This window comes from Globicephala melas, chromosome 1 (genome assembly GCF_963455315.2).
Source record: "Globicephala melas chromosome 1, mGloMel1.2, whole genome shotgun sequence".
Taxonomy (NCBI): Eukaryota; Metazoa; Chordata; class Mammalia; order Artiodactyla; family Delphinidae; genus Globicephala; species Globicephala melas.
This window is the reverse complement of record NC_083314.1, coordinates 84,247,338-84,261,685: the sequence shown is the minus strand read 5'-3', so window position 1 is coordinate 84,261,685 and position 14,348 is coordinate 84,247,338. Positions and strand designations below refer to the sequence as shown.

Genomic DNA, 14,348 nt, shown 5'->3' with positions numbered 1-14,348 from the left:
TTTTTTTTTTTTAAATAAATGTATTTATTTATTTTTGGCTGTGTTGGGTCTTCATTGCTGCACATGGGCTTTCTCTAGTTGTGGCCAGCAGGGGCTACTCTTCATTGCGGTGCTCAAGCTTCTCATTGTGGTGGCTTCTCTTGTTGAGGAGCACGGGCTCTAGGCACGCGGGCTTCAGTAGTTGTGGCTTGCGGGCTCTAGAGCGCAGGCTCAGTAATTGTGGCGCATGGGCTTAGTTGCTCTGCGGCATGTGGGATCTCTCTGGACCAGGGCTCGAACCCATGTCCCCTGCATTAGCAGGCGGATTCTTAACCACTGAGCCACCTGGCAAGCCCTATTTCAGCTTTTATTTTCCCATTTTTATAAAACAGATTGAAGACCCAGAAGAACCAGAGCCCAAGAAAGTCAAAGGGTCTTCCCCTGGAATACAGGACACACGTGAAGCAGAGGATGGTACCCTTGAGATGGATGAAGCTCCTGAGGATGTAATTCATTTTTGTTTCTTACCTTCAGTTGAGTTGAATGGTGGGAAAGTATTCATTTTAGGGAAGATCTTTGTCACCTGCATTTCTTGGGATCATGTCTTTTCAGGGGTCAACAGAACTATTAACCTTCATCTTTTCTCTTGCTTCCTCTGCAGCGCATCCTTACATGTAGAAAAGCTGGTTCCATAATGCGGGAAGGAAGGGACAGAGTTGTGAACCTTGCAGTCGACCGGACAGGCAGGATTCTTGCTTGCCATGTGAGTACCAGGCTTAGGAGAAAATAACAAGGACTTGGCTCTTCCTTTAGAGACTTGTTCTTCTTTCGTATTCAGTGTGGAGGTGAATTTTTCTTTGGTCCTGTTAAGATTTCCTTATATGGTATTGTGTGGACCTGTATTCCCTAACTTCTGTTAGCCCAACAACAGTAATTGCTCTTATTCTTCTTATTATTAGCAAACATTTATTAAATCCCTGCCTTTCTAAACAATTTAAAAGCATTAACTTCTTTTTTCTGTTTTTTTTTTAAACATCTTTATTGGAGTATAATTGCTTTACATTGTTCTGTTAGTTGCTGCTGTATAACAAAGTGAATCAGCTATGCGTATACATATATCCCCACATCTCCTCCCTCTTGCGTCTCCCTCCCACCCTCCCTATCCCATCCCTCTAGGTGGAAACAAACCACCGAGCTGATCTCCCTGTGCTATGCGGCTGCTTCCCACTAGCTATCTGTTTTACATTTGGTAGTGTATATATGTCCATGCCACTCTCGCACTTTGTCCCAGCTTACCCTTTCCCCTCCCCATGTCCTAAAGTCCGTTCTCTATGTCTGCATCTTTATTCCTGTCCTGCCCTTAGGTTTTTCAGAACCAATTTTTTTTTTTTAAGATTCCATATATATGTGTTAGCATATGGTATTTGTTTTTCTCTTTCTGACTTACTTCACCCTGTAAAAAGCATTAACTTCTTATTTAGTCTCAGAGTAACATTGTAGAAAGTGGTGAATTCCCACTTTACAGGTGAGACAGCAATCCCAACGAGATTAAGTTGTCCCTGGTAATACAACTAGTAAGGGAAGAAAGAGAAATGTTCTTACAGAGAAAAAGCTAAATTACAAATTGCCTCTCCTGGACTCACATCAACCTTTTGCCTTTCTAGGGGACTGATTCTGTGCTAGAAGTGTTTTGTATCCTTTCCAAGGAGGAAATTCAGAAGAAAATAGACAAGAAGATGAAGAAAGCTAAAAAGAAAGCAAAGTGTGTTTTCTTAATATTTACTACTAGTCAGCAAGTATCGTGGGTGGGCCACATAGTACTGAAGGAAAAACTATGGCTTCTTTAAAGGAGTATTTACTCTGTTTTCAATTACCATTAAATGCTAGGGAAGATTTTATGGCGTGCTGGTAGTCCAAGTTTTTAATTTCTAAATACAGCTTCATAACTATCATATTCCTGGGTCTTGCACTCAGAGCCACACAGAACGAGAAAGGCAGTACAGATATTCAAACATGGCTTCTAAATGATTTAATTCTGAGAGGCTAGCAGTGTGTCTTCGGTGACAACAGCCTATACAGAAGGAATCCAGGTTGCATAGTGCTGACCTTTGGGACTATGAGAAGGAAGACTGGTTGGACAGTTACATAATTGGAGTTTGGGGGCAGTATAACCTTACAATAAATAGGTCATTATAGCCATAGAAATCAGTTTCTCAGTGGTTGAAATTTATCAAGTCTCAAAGAAATAAAAAGTCACCAGTTTTAAAAATTTTTTATTTGCCAAAGCAAATCTTTTGAGACCTCTGGGTTTTTTTTTTTGGCATGGTTGGGTTATAAGTGCAGAGTAATGGGTTTTCTAAAAAGTCCTGAAGTTAGAGAAGTTTACTAGAAACACTTCAGTGGGATAGTTTGAACTATAAAGACTTGTCCTCAGAAATTTTATGGGCGTTTGCATTCAGAATCCGTTTATTGAGGGTACCCATAGGATGGAATAACACTTCATATTATTGCGTTGTGGTTCACAAAGCATTTTTACGTACACTACATTGTTTAATTCTCATGGTAATCCGTGTGGTTAAGTGACTCTTCCGGGTTCAATAAAGGTTGTTGGTCTCAGACCAGAGCTTGACTCAAGTAATAGCAAAGCTTCTTCTAGAAAAGTGATAGCATGATAGTCTTTTTTTTTTCTCCTCTAGATTAAATTCTTGCAAAGAGGAGGAGGAAGACCTTGAAGTCAATGTTGAAATGACTCTGCAAGATGAAATCCAACGGGTGACTAATATCAAAACTTCTGCCAAAATCAAGTGAGTGAAAATGTAGTAGCTGAGGTATCTGAGAGAAGTATCTGAAGTGTTGCTACAAAATTGTATCGGCTTTTCCCACTATTTGTAAGCAGTCTCTGCAAATTACGTATCTGGAGATGGTGATCGTGGCCTCAACTCCTGCCTCTCACCATGGGCCCACTTACTCATCATCTCATATTTGTTTTCTTATGATAGCTTTTTAGCTTTTTACTTACAGTTCTTTGCTGCCAGTTAAAAAGAAAAATGTATACCCCACATTCCAAAAGGATTTGCGGTCACTTACAAAAAAGAATACATGCACAGAAACAAGTCAGAGCCAGTATCTGAGCTCAGGTTTCTTGGACTTAAAAGCCTATTCTGGACGATTGTCCAATACTCAGAGCACTATTATTTGTAAAATCCTTTATACTTGTTCAAACTTTGTATAGATGGAGGGCATTGCAAAGCTTTTCTCCTAGAAAAAGATTAACCTTATGAGCTAAGATGGTTGCTGGAACATTTATGAATATTTTCTCATGCAGATCCTTTGACTTGATTCATACTCCTCAAGGAGAGTTAAAGGCTGTCTTCCTTCTGCAAAACAACTTGGTGGAATTATATTCACTGAATCCATCCATGTCAGCTCCTCAGACTGTCAGAACAAACAGAATTACCATCGGGGGTCATCGCAGTGATGTGCGGACTTTGTCATTCAGCTCAGACAATATCGCTGTCCTTTCAGCAGCAGCTGATTCCGTTAAGATATGGAACAGGTTTGTGAAATGATGCTTTCTATAGCTTTATCCAATCGTGTTTTCTTCCCTTTGAGTTAGTTTTTAATACTCTTGATGGTTAGTTATTCTTAGGGCCCTAAATACAGTTCTCTCAAAATGTATCTTCAGTGCATTTTGACTGTAGGCCTGTGGAGTTTAGAGTAGGAAAAATTGCCTTTTTAGATTTGGTATAAAAAATGTAAGTTTATTCCATGTCTGAAGCTTATTGCTGTACTTGGCTAGAGAAAAACACAAGCATACTTCCTACTCTAAATTCAAATAGGCTCTTAGTGCTTTACAGTAATTTTACCATGATTTCTCATTCCTCACTTTCCTAGATGACTATTTCACATGTTCTTACCTCTCCTCACACCTCACACCTGTAGCCCCTTTAAGCTGATGACCTTGCCTCCTAGTTCACTGAAGAAATGGAATCATCTAGAAAATGTTCATATGCTCCCACCTTAGCTGCATCTGTAGCCACATAATCTTTCTTCCTATGACTGTTGGTGCTCCTAACCAAAAGGTAATCACAAGCTATATTTCTCCTTCTAGCAATTTTCCTCCCTCTCTTGCATCATTAATCTTCCATCTCTGTTGGGTTGTTCGCATCAGCATACAGATACACTGTAATATCTCCCACCTTGAAGGAAATAATCCTGTTTCATCCTTATCTCTCTGTCCAATTATCTCCCCGCATCCTCTGACTCCTTTTCTCCATCAGACCTTTATCCCCACCATTTCACCAAAACAGCTCTTGTCATCTCATCAGTGGTGTTCATGTTTCAAAATCCAGTGACCAATAAGCTTCGTTTGACACTGTCTTTGAATTGATAACTTTTCTCCTCTTTGAAACAGTTTGAATTTCATTACTTCCTCTTTCTCTGCTGGCTGTTTTTTTTCCTCAGTCTTGGCTAGACCCTTTTTATTTTGCTGACTTCTAACTGTTGGAATACTTCAGGGCGGAGTCTTTGAAAGTTTTCTCTGTCTACACTCACTTTCTGTGATCTCTAGTCAGGTGGCTTTCTATAAGCTGATGACACTTAAATTTCTATCTCTAGCCATAGCCTCTCCCTGAACTTCAGACTCATATGTCCAAAGCTTTTGTTTGTATCACCCTTGGATGTCTAATTAGGCATCTCAGATTTTTATATGTCCAAACCATACTTGTGATCTTCATTTCTTCAATAGTCTCCCCACCCTCTGTTCCTACAGACTTCCCCATATTAGTAAATAATTACTTCCTGTGGTTTTTCTAGCCCAAATCCTTGTAGCCAGTCTTGATTCTCTCATGTCCAGTGCATTAGCAAATACTATCAGCTCTACCTTCAAAACTTCCCTGGTGGTCCAGTGGTTAAGAATACACCTGCCAATGCAGAGGACATGGGTTCGATCCCTGGTCTGGGAAGATTCCACATGCCATGGGGCAACTAAGTCCGTGTACCACAACTACTGAGCCTGCGCTCTAGAGCCTGCGAGCCGCAACTACTGAGCTTGCGTGCCACAACTACTGAAGCCCGCGCACTCTAGAGCCTGTGCGCTGCAACTCCTGAGCCCACACGCTGCAACTACTGAAGCCCACCTGCCTAGAGCCCGTGCTCTGCAACGAGGAGCCACCGCAATGAGAAGCCCACACACCGCAATGAAGAGTAGCCCATGCTCACCACAACTAGAGAAAGCCAAGACGCAGCAATGAAGACCTAGTGCAGCCAAAAATAAATTAAAAAAAAAAAAAAATGAGTGTTTAAAAAAAAAAAACTCACCTGGAATTCAACCACATCTCATCACCTGCGCTGCCATGACCTGGTTCAAACCACCAACATCTCTTATCTGGATTGTAATAGCTTTTTGACCAGTCTTCCATGCTTCCTTACTTGCCCCTCTGTGGTCTATACTCAACACAGCGGCCAGTGTAATCTTTTTATAATGGAAGTTATATCACTTCCAGGAGCTCCATCTCACAAAGACTAACTACAAGCCACAGTCCTTACAGACATTGTCTCTTACCACTCTCCCCTTCTCCAGTGGAGCCACCCTGGCCTTCTCGTTATCCCTTACAGGCGACAGGAGCGTGCCTGTGTCATGGCTGTTGTGCTCCCTTTCTGCGTGGAACCATATTGCCCTTTTGGCTAAGGCTTTCTCCCTCTCTTCTCATCACATGGCCATCCTGCTATCCCCTTTCCACCCTTGTACTCTTTGTCCCCTTCCCCCAGGTGCTGTGTTTCTCCATAGCCCCTGCTAGCACCTGCTACACCAATATTTGTCTCATTTCCAGAGGATGTTAAGCTTTATGAGATTTGGGGCCTCTTCTGTTTAATTCATTGTTATATCTCTAGCACCTAGAACGGTACCTGGCATTCAGTAAATGTTGAAGGAAGTGGGCATTTGATACCTGTTTGTTGCATGGATGAATGTTTATGGTCCAGTAAAATGAACTTTACTTGTAAGGATACAGTATGCTAATTCGACTTGCAGTCCTCTGGCCTCACTTCTTTGTAGTGGCAGTCTGTTGAGCCCAGCAGATGCTTTTCTCAGCTCTTTCGTAGAATCTGTTCCTTAGGATTGGGAGCCGCCATGAAAGAAAACAAAGTTAGGTGCCGCTTACTAATTTCTCCCTTCACTGTAATAAGCCGGGGTTATTCAGACTTTATCCTTTCTCATATTGATCATTCTGTGTGGCTAAGTTTGTATGAAATGTACATGCTGACCTCTCAGATGGAGAAGCAGGTTCTCTTAACATACAAGTTCTTTATTCCTTCTTTCTCACAGGTCTACACTGCAGTGTATTCGCACGATGACCTGCGAATATGCACTTTGCTCATCCTTTGTACCTGGTGATCGGCAGGTGGTCATAGGAACAAAGGTAAACAGGCTTTTCCATGGATTTGGGGGACTTTTTCTACTCAGTTATTCTTAAAGTTGTTTGAGAAATATGCTTTCTATTTTAACATATGGGAAATGTATTAGGGCCAGATAGTATGAGAGGGTGTTAGTTCATTGCCCTTTTTTTTGAGGTTTTTATTTTTATTTAATTAATTTATTTTGGGCTGCATTGGGTTTTCGTTGCTGCGCACAGGCTTTCTCTAGTTGCGGCGCAAACGGGCCAATCTTCGTCACGGTGCATGGGCTTCTCATTGCAGTGGCTTCTCTCGGGCTCTAGATACACGGGCTTCGGTAGTTGTGGCTCACGGGCTCCTGAGCGCAGGCTCAGTAGTTGTGGCTCACGGGCTCCTGAGCGCAGGCTCAGTAGTTGTGGCTCACGGGCTCCTGAGCACAGGCTTAGTAGTTGTGGTTCACGGGCTCCTGAGCACAGGCTTAGTAGTTGTGGCTCACGGGCTCCTGAGCGCAGGCTAAGTAGTTGTGGTTTGCGGGCTCTAGAGGGCAGGCTCAGTAGTTGTGGCGCGTGGGCTTAGTTGCTCCGTGGCATGTGGGATCTTCCCGGACCAGGGATCGAACCCTTGTCCCCTGCATCAGCAGGTGGATTCTTAACCACTGCACCACCAGGGAAGCACGAGGTTTTTATTTTTAAGTTTTGTTTTCTTTGTGTTTTTTTTTTTAAACCAAATCTTATGTCACATTACAAAGAAAATTAAAATCATGACCTTGAGATAACCGTCACTAACATTTTGGAGATCAGCCTTTCATTCATCTTTTTATGAGCACACGTGTAATTGTGTTTTGAGAAGACTGATGATAAAAGACATTAAGTACCAGCATCATGCGTGGCAGATAGAAGCATTTGGTAAAGACAGCCTGACTGATGAAGTCCTCAGCTGCTAATCAGATTGGGAGATAACCATGAGGGAATAAGCAGACATGGATTTGGATTCAGGTTCTTCCCCTTACGAAATGGGTAATTTGGAGAAAGTCATATAACTTCTCTTAGTGTGTTTCATTATCTACACAATGGAATGGTGACACTTGCTTTTTCGCAGAGCCTTTTCTGCCAGATGGGCCTAGGTTAGAATCCCAGCTCTTCCACTTACTGGCTATAAGACCTTTTGGGCAAGTTACTCAACCCTGTGAGCCTTAGTTTTTTCATGTAAAATGATGTAAATAACCTGCCTCACAGTCTGCAAAGCACTTAGCACAGAGACTGGCTCCCAGCAAATAACTAATAAATAAGAACTAGTAGCAGAAGTAGCACGAATGGTAGTAGTAGGGGTGGTAGTGGAAATAAAGTGGAATAAGGTCTATGGAATATTTTGAAAAGTGCTTTGCAAGTATTTGTCATTATTATCCCCCTAAACTAATGCCATGTGCGCATGATTATTTTATTAGAAAAACCTATGTTATCATAATGGATATTTTTGGTCCAGCAAAAAGTGTAAAATAAGCTGGAGAGATTTTAGGGTCAGTGTCAGTGAAAGAACATTAAATTTCAGTTAAAAGTTTTCCTCAGTTTTCATTCATTCTTTTAACAAATGTCCATTCACTATCTGCTATTGGGAAAACATTTTGCACATTGCTTCAAAGACTATTTGTATGACTCAGACAGAATCCCTAGCCTAGTCTCTGTGCCGTGCTGCTAACATACATGATCTCATTTCATCCCCACAACAGCTTAGAGGGGTTGGTGATATAAACTCCATTTTTCAGATGGAAAAACAGGCTCACGGAGATGAATTTACCCACAGTCAGAGTTAGAGAGAAGCAGCCCTGGGATTCAAGTCTTCCCCTTACGTTCTTTCCACCACGTGTGCACAGGCTTGTCATAGAGCAGGCTTTGCCACTGTGTGTGTTCCGTGCTGGCACCATGACCACAGCATATACATGGTCTAAACAGGAAGCGTGGCTGATAGCTTTCTAAGCTACTGTGATTTTGTTTTTTTCAAGTTCATTGCCCTCCCTAGCATTGTAGGTAGTATTTCTCATTATCAGTGTATTCTAGAGGGGGAAATCAAGAGTTGGTTAAGCCAACTACCATAGAGGATAGTCCACTTAAAGGACTGATTAAGTTTTTTTAAAGGTTTTTAAGTTCCCCATTTGCTCTTATGTTTATTCTGATATGCCTGTGGCCATGATATTTACCTTTTGAAGTTGAGGAAACCAGTGGAAGTGACAGTAATCCTGTACTACAAGGTTGTACTGTTCCTTAGTTGTACAGTATAGCAACCCTGCCAGGATTAACCCAACATGTCCGTAGGAGATTTAACAACATTTATTCACAGAGGAAGTACAGAGCATGGACCGTGGAAGCCCGTTTCCTAAGCAGTTAGCTACATTGTTGCTGCTTGGTTATGAAACTGTGTAGGTTGTGTGTTCATTTTGTGTCTTCCAAAGACAGGAAAACTGCAGCTTTATGACTTGGCCTCAGGAAATCTGCTGGAGACAATAGATGCGCATGATGGAGCTTTATGGTCCTTGTCTCTCTCTCCAGATCAGGTAACTAAACCAGATGTTAAGATCTGGGCTTCAGTACTCTGGCTGTACTTCCCATTTCTTATATCAAGTTCTACTGCTGCCTAACAGGGATTTGTCTCAGGGTTTCTTTAAAGAAAGCCCACTTCTGTCTAATGTCTAGCTTTTATATATGATGCCATATCTTGTGCCTGATAATATGAATAGCTGTCATTATGATTTGAAATCTTGTTCAGCTGCTGTTCATCATCAGCTCCATGACATCAAATTGCTTACCCTCCTGACTTTGTACCAGTGGTTTGTGATACTTCTTAAGAGGAAATACTTCCTGGGGCAACACAATGTGGAGGATAGAGTAGACTTTTGTGCTTCCCTTTTAGTCCACACATCTATGACTATATAAATCTAGTGATTTTTTAGTAAATATGTGAACCTTTTCAAGTCAATAACGGTGTATTTCCCTTCAAAGGAGTCACCCTGGAGAACTGTGTACTTATTCCAGTAATGGTGCTGTTGCTCAGAACATTTTGAGATAGTTTTTGACAACACCTTAAGGGATTGTGGCCCATTTATTTGAATACTCCCAATGGTGGCAAACCTTCATTCATTGAAAGTAGATATTTTTGGAAAAAAAGGAACCTGGAATTTAGACTGGGTAATGCCATTTGGGGTCAGAAATGAAACAGCATTTAAAATTTAAATAGTAGCAACATCTAGCATTTGTGGAGTGTTCTCTTTTCCAAAGTCCATCATGTCATTATTGTTATTTTCACAATGATTTTATAAACTAGGTAGTCTTTACAACTGCACCAACACTGAGGGTCATTATAAGGTTATTTTCCCATGTTACAAATCTCTGAAATAGCAGAATAGACATTTGAGATGTAGTTTTCTGACTCTATAGTCCTTATAGCTTACACTAACACTAAAATGTGATAAAACCAATTGAATACTTCATAGCAAATTCTTTTGACTGTTGCCTTACCCTGCAGTGTTCATTGAGTCTTTCTTCCTGATGCTGAATGAAAGTATAACTAGAACTTTACACTAGTTATCATCTGACTACATTAGTCTCTGCTAGGAGTTCTCCAGTAGGATCTGTGGTGGCATCCCATAAAGAGCAATGAAGGGAGTTAAGGAAAAACCACATATCCTAATTCTTACCCCATGCCATTAAATAAAAATGGTCTTTTATACTATTTTGAGGTGTCTTATTAAAGTTTCTATACTAAGATATTTTCTTAACGGAAATGTCATTTGATTTTCAGCGTGGCTTTGTGACAGGTGGTGCAGATAAATCTGTCAAGTTCTGGGATTTTGAGTTGGTGAAAGATGAAAACAGTACCCAGAAGAGGTGAGTGGACATTTTTTATTTGTGTCCATTTTTGGGGAGCGAAAATCGGGAACCATTGAATGGGTTTTTGACATGTATTGATATTTCTGTTGAGCTCCAGAGGGTTTTTGGAATTTTTTTGTGCCTTCGTACTCATTTTTCTTGATGCTTTCTGTAATGCTAGGCTTTCTGTGAAGCAAACCCGAACCTTGCAACTAGATGAAGAAGTTCTGTGTGTCATTTACTCTCCCAATCAAAAGCTGTTGGCTGTGTCTTTGCTGGACTGTACTGTGAAAGTTTTCTATGTTGATACTTTAAAGGTACAATGGTTATGCCTATGGATATTTGCTTTCTTTCTGACTGACCTTGGGTTGAGACTATAAAGAAGTGTCCTTGAGTGTTCCCAGCAGTAGTATGTTTCTAAAAATTTGTGAATCAAAACATTGCAAGTACACTAGGAAGGCTAGGGTTTTAAAAGAATCCTTTGGTTCATAAATTTTGTTTAAAGCAAGTTGTATTTCATATGTTCAGAAAATCTGTGGACAGAAAATCCTGTCGTAGCCAGTAGTTTTAAGAGCGATGCTAGGTCTTAGGCAGTGATTCCACACTTGGCTGTAAGTCAGGATCATTTGAGTTTCTTTTAAAAATATAGATTACTGGGCTCTATGCCCAGAGTCTCAGTGGGACTGGATTGGGCCTGGAAATATTGTTGTGAAACAAGTGCTCCAGAGACTTTTCAGCTAAGAGATCCAGAGAACGTCTCTGTTCCATATTCTGACTGAGGGAATAGGCTTCTGCAGCAGCCCTGGCTCCACTGTATTGCAGCATTCTTGGCAAGTGCACGCAGGGGTTGTATGCCGGATATGGGTACAAGTCACCTTCAGTGGTTTGACTGTCTTCTTTAAAACTACAGACATAAAGCAATCCAGAACAGTCTTAGCATTGTACTTAAAGTTATATTTTAGGTCTACAGGTAATAAATTATACCTGTGTTTTATAGACATGAGTTATTTATATTCTTTTTTTATTTTTAAATGTTTAGTTTTTTCTCTCACTGTATGGACACAAACTGCCTGTCATATGCATGGACATCTCTTATGTAAGTAAAATTTAAATATTGTCTCAGTAACAAGTTGTCTTTTCTAAAATGCTATCTTAGTTCTTGGCTTGATAGCTTCATTTTAGTATTTTTCAGTTTGTTGTATAACTGACTATCCTAAAGAAAATCATACTTTAGATATATATATTTCTTTAATGCTTTTAGAATATTTTCACGGATACCTGAATTAATCCTCATAACCAACTCCCTGTTTTGGATTCCCCAAATAGTATTTTCTTGTATAAAAATAATATAATTGGTAGAACACCCTAGAATATGAAGAACTTTCAAAAAGGCAGCCCCCTTTGTTCTGAAGTATAATGTTTGTAAGGAAAATGGAACTTTGCAATATCTACGGTATTTTGCATTATGTATACTTCTAGTCTCTTGACCAAAGTCATATTTTTTGTAATGTCTAGTTATGATTAGGAGTGGCAATATATATTTAAAAACAATGTCTAGTCTGTGTAAAAGGAATTGGCCCCTGCTCTAGCTTGTCTGCACTCAGTGCATTAACAGAATAAATTGGTGTCAGAAAATATTTTCAGTTTTCTTGTTATGTTGACAGCAATTTGAACTAGGTGCTAAAACAGGAAAGGTAAGAAAATCAGTGATAGGAGACATGGCATAAAAAGGGCTAGGTCGTAAACATTCTATATAGTAGATTCTTTCCCAGCCTTATTCTTCTCTTTCCCTCTTCTCTCCCCCCAAACTCTATGACAGAGATTAGAGATTCTTTATTCTATCTGTTGGACAAAGTAAACATAACCTCCATCAAGGCATAACACTGTCCTGTAGCAGGACCAAAACATCTAAGCCACAGAGTTCTTGCTTACTTACAAGCTTTATAAGTAGATCTGTAGGTAAAAGAGAGGATGTAGGTGCTCTTGGTAAAGAGATGAAATTAATTTTTTGGCATTAATGTTTTTGAAAGAAATGGGATACATGTTCTGGTTAGCTTTTCTCCAATTAGAGTTTCAGATAATCAAGTAATGTTTTACTTCTCTTCCTCCTAGGATGGAGCACTGATAGCAACTGGCTCTGCTGACAGGAATGTGAAGATCTGGGGTCTGGACTTTGGGGACTGCCACAAGTCTCTGTTTGCACATGATGACAGGTAGGTGTCATCTTTTCAAAGACCTCCCATTGAGTCACCTGTAGGTATCATTTCCCGGGAGCATCTGTGTCTATTATTTAGTGTTCTCAGATAGTCAGAAATTAAAAATTCTAAAATATAGTCAGACACTCTAGAACTAGCTATTCAAAAGCTATTTATGTGTATAAGACTCTTTTTAATGATGAGGAATTTGATGACATTTGAGTACTGCTCTCACTTTTCAGTGTGATGTACCTAAAATTTGTACCCAAGTCTCACCTCTTCTTCACTGCTGGGAAAGACCATAAGATTAAGCAGTGGGATGCAGACAAATTTGAACACATACAAACTCTGGAGGTAACCTCTTGCCTGCTTTGCTTGCTCAGTACTTAAGAACTTCTTTTAAGATCAAGTGTTGATTTCCCACTATTGTAAGCAGTTAGCAGTCTATGAATAAGGTATTCTTACTCAGGATTTTTGTTTTTTGTCCTTTCTCTCTGCAGGGGCATCACCAGGAAATATGGTGCTTGGCTGTAAGCCCCAGTGGGGACTATATTGTATCATCGTCCCATGACAAATCTCTGAGACTTTGGGAGAGAACAAGGGAGCCTCTTATTCTTGAGGAAGAAAGGGAGATGGTAAGGTGTTCAGCCTTGGTTACAAATGTGCTGGTGGGTGTCAGTATCTGACACGCTGTCTCAGCTCGAGTTTCCTGTCTAGTGCTGTCACACCTCAGTCAGTGCAAGTCCATTGAGCTCCAAAAGATGTTTCCAAGACTGCTGACACCACTTCGGCAGCCAAGCAGAGACAGAGATGCCATAAGGGGGTTGGATTGTGAAAGAAGCAGCTTCTCACTGTCTCATTTCACTTCACATAGGGGTCATGTTTTTTCTTTGAAATTAATTCACATCTATCTCTTGTCAGCAAAGGGAAGCAGAATATGAGGAGAGTGTGGCCAAAGAAGACCAACCAGTAGTAAGTAAATCTTTCGGGACCCTCAGACTGTGTCCTGTAATTATCTTATTGGAATTTACTGTAATTTCAAGAATTTCTGATGGGGTTCGAATTGGGACTAGATGTCACAGTCATCCACAGCTGATACGGGAAGGAATCTGTGTAGTCCTTCTTAATCCAGCTGTATATCCTGATTTTATGGGACAAATGATTGACCAGATTTGGTATTGAATGATTTTCGTTCTGGCTTTTTTTTAAGGAGGCTTCAGGCAGTTGTTTCACTGTAAATCAAAAATCAGAAAAAAATTGAGAAATTGGGCATTCTCTTTAAACGTGTTGTAGAGCAGGGTATTCTTCTGATAATGCATATAACACATTTAACATAGTGTCTGGCACTTACTAAGTACTCAGTTAATGGTAGCTGATAACACCATGTAACAGTCATCGTAACATAGTAATGTCTGTTCTTTTCTGGATATAAGATTAATTTATTGGCTCTTTAACACCTGTCAATGAAATTGTTAAAGGATCTCTTTGTTCCTGGCAGGTTCCGGGAGAGACTCAAGGTGACAATTACTTTACTGGAAAGAAAACTATTGAAACAGTCAAAGCAGTAAGTTGATACTAGAATGCAGTATCTCATTTTTAATTTTTTTTTATTTCCAAAAAGTATTTTATTAAAATCTAAAGAAAAACACAAAGGAAACACTTATAAGAAATAAAAACAGCATGAAATTGCCCTTTTTCTAGATTTGACCCTAAAATCACCAAATAAGTGTTAAGAGCTCCTATTCTAATTCCTTTACTTTATGGCAGTAGTTCTCAAAGTGGAGCACCCAGACCAGAAGCATCAGCATCCCCTGAGAACTTGTTAGAAAAGGAAATTCCCAGGCCCTAGCCCAAACCTACTGAATGTGGATCACAGGGGTGGGGTGAGCAATAAGTGGGGGTTTTTTGTTTGTTTGCTTTT

At 40.1% G+C, this 14,348-nt stretch overlaps 1 protein-coding gene across 2 annotated transcripts in view; it reads left to right on the top strand.

Moving 5' to 3' along the window:
• Nucleotides 1-14,348, top strand: part of WDR3 (WD repeat domain 3) — a 38,704-nt gene that overhangs the window by 11,309 nt on the left and 13,047 nt on the right. For both annotated transcript variants that reach the window (XM_030869207.2, XM_030869206.3), the window contains exons 7-21: nt 372-485; nt 641-742; nt 1,644-1,741; nt 2,676-2,783; nt 3,305-3,535; nt 6,305-6,398; nt 8,819-8,920; nt 10,165-10,250; nt 10,414-10,549; nt 11,272-11,328; nt 12,345-12,445; nt 12,670-12,781; nt 12,928-13,062; nt 13,349-13,399; nt 13,926-13,991. In XM_030869207.2, the coding sequence (XP_030725067.1) occupies nt 372-485; nt 641-742; nt 1,644-1,741; nt 2,676-2,783; nt 3,305-3,535; nt 6,305-6,398; nt 8,819-8,920; nt 10,165-10,250; nt 10,414-10,549; nt 11,272-11,328; nt 12,345-12,445; nt 12,670-12,781; nt 12,928-13,062; nt 13,349-13,399; nt 13,926-13,991 (1,593 nt within the window). The remainder of the gene's footprint in view (nt 1-371; nt 486-640; nt 743-1,643; nt 1,742-2,675; nt 2,784-3,304; nt 3,536-6,304; nt 6,399-8,818; nt 8,921-10,164; nt 10,251-10,413; nt 10,550-11,271; nt 11,329-12,344; nt 12,446-12,669; nt 12,782-12,927; nt 13,063-13,348; nt 13,400-13,925; nt 13,992-14,348) is intronic.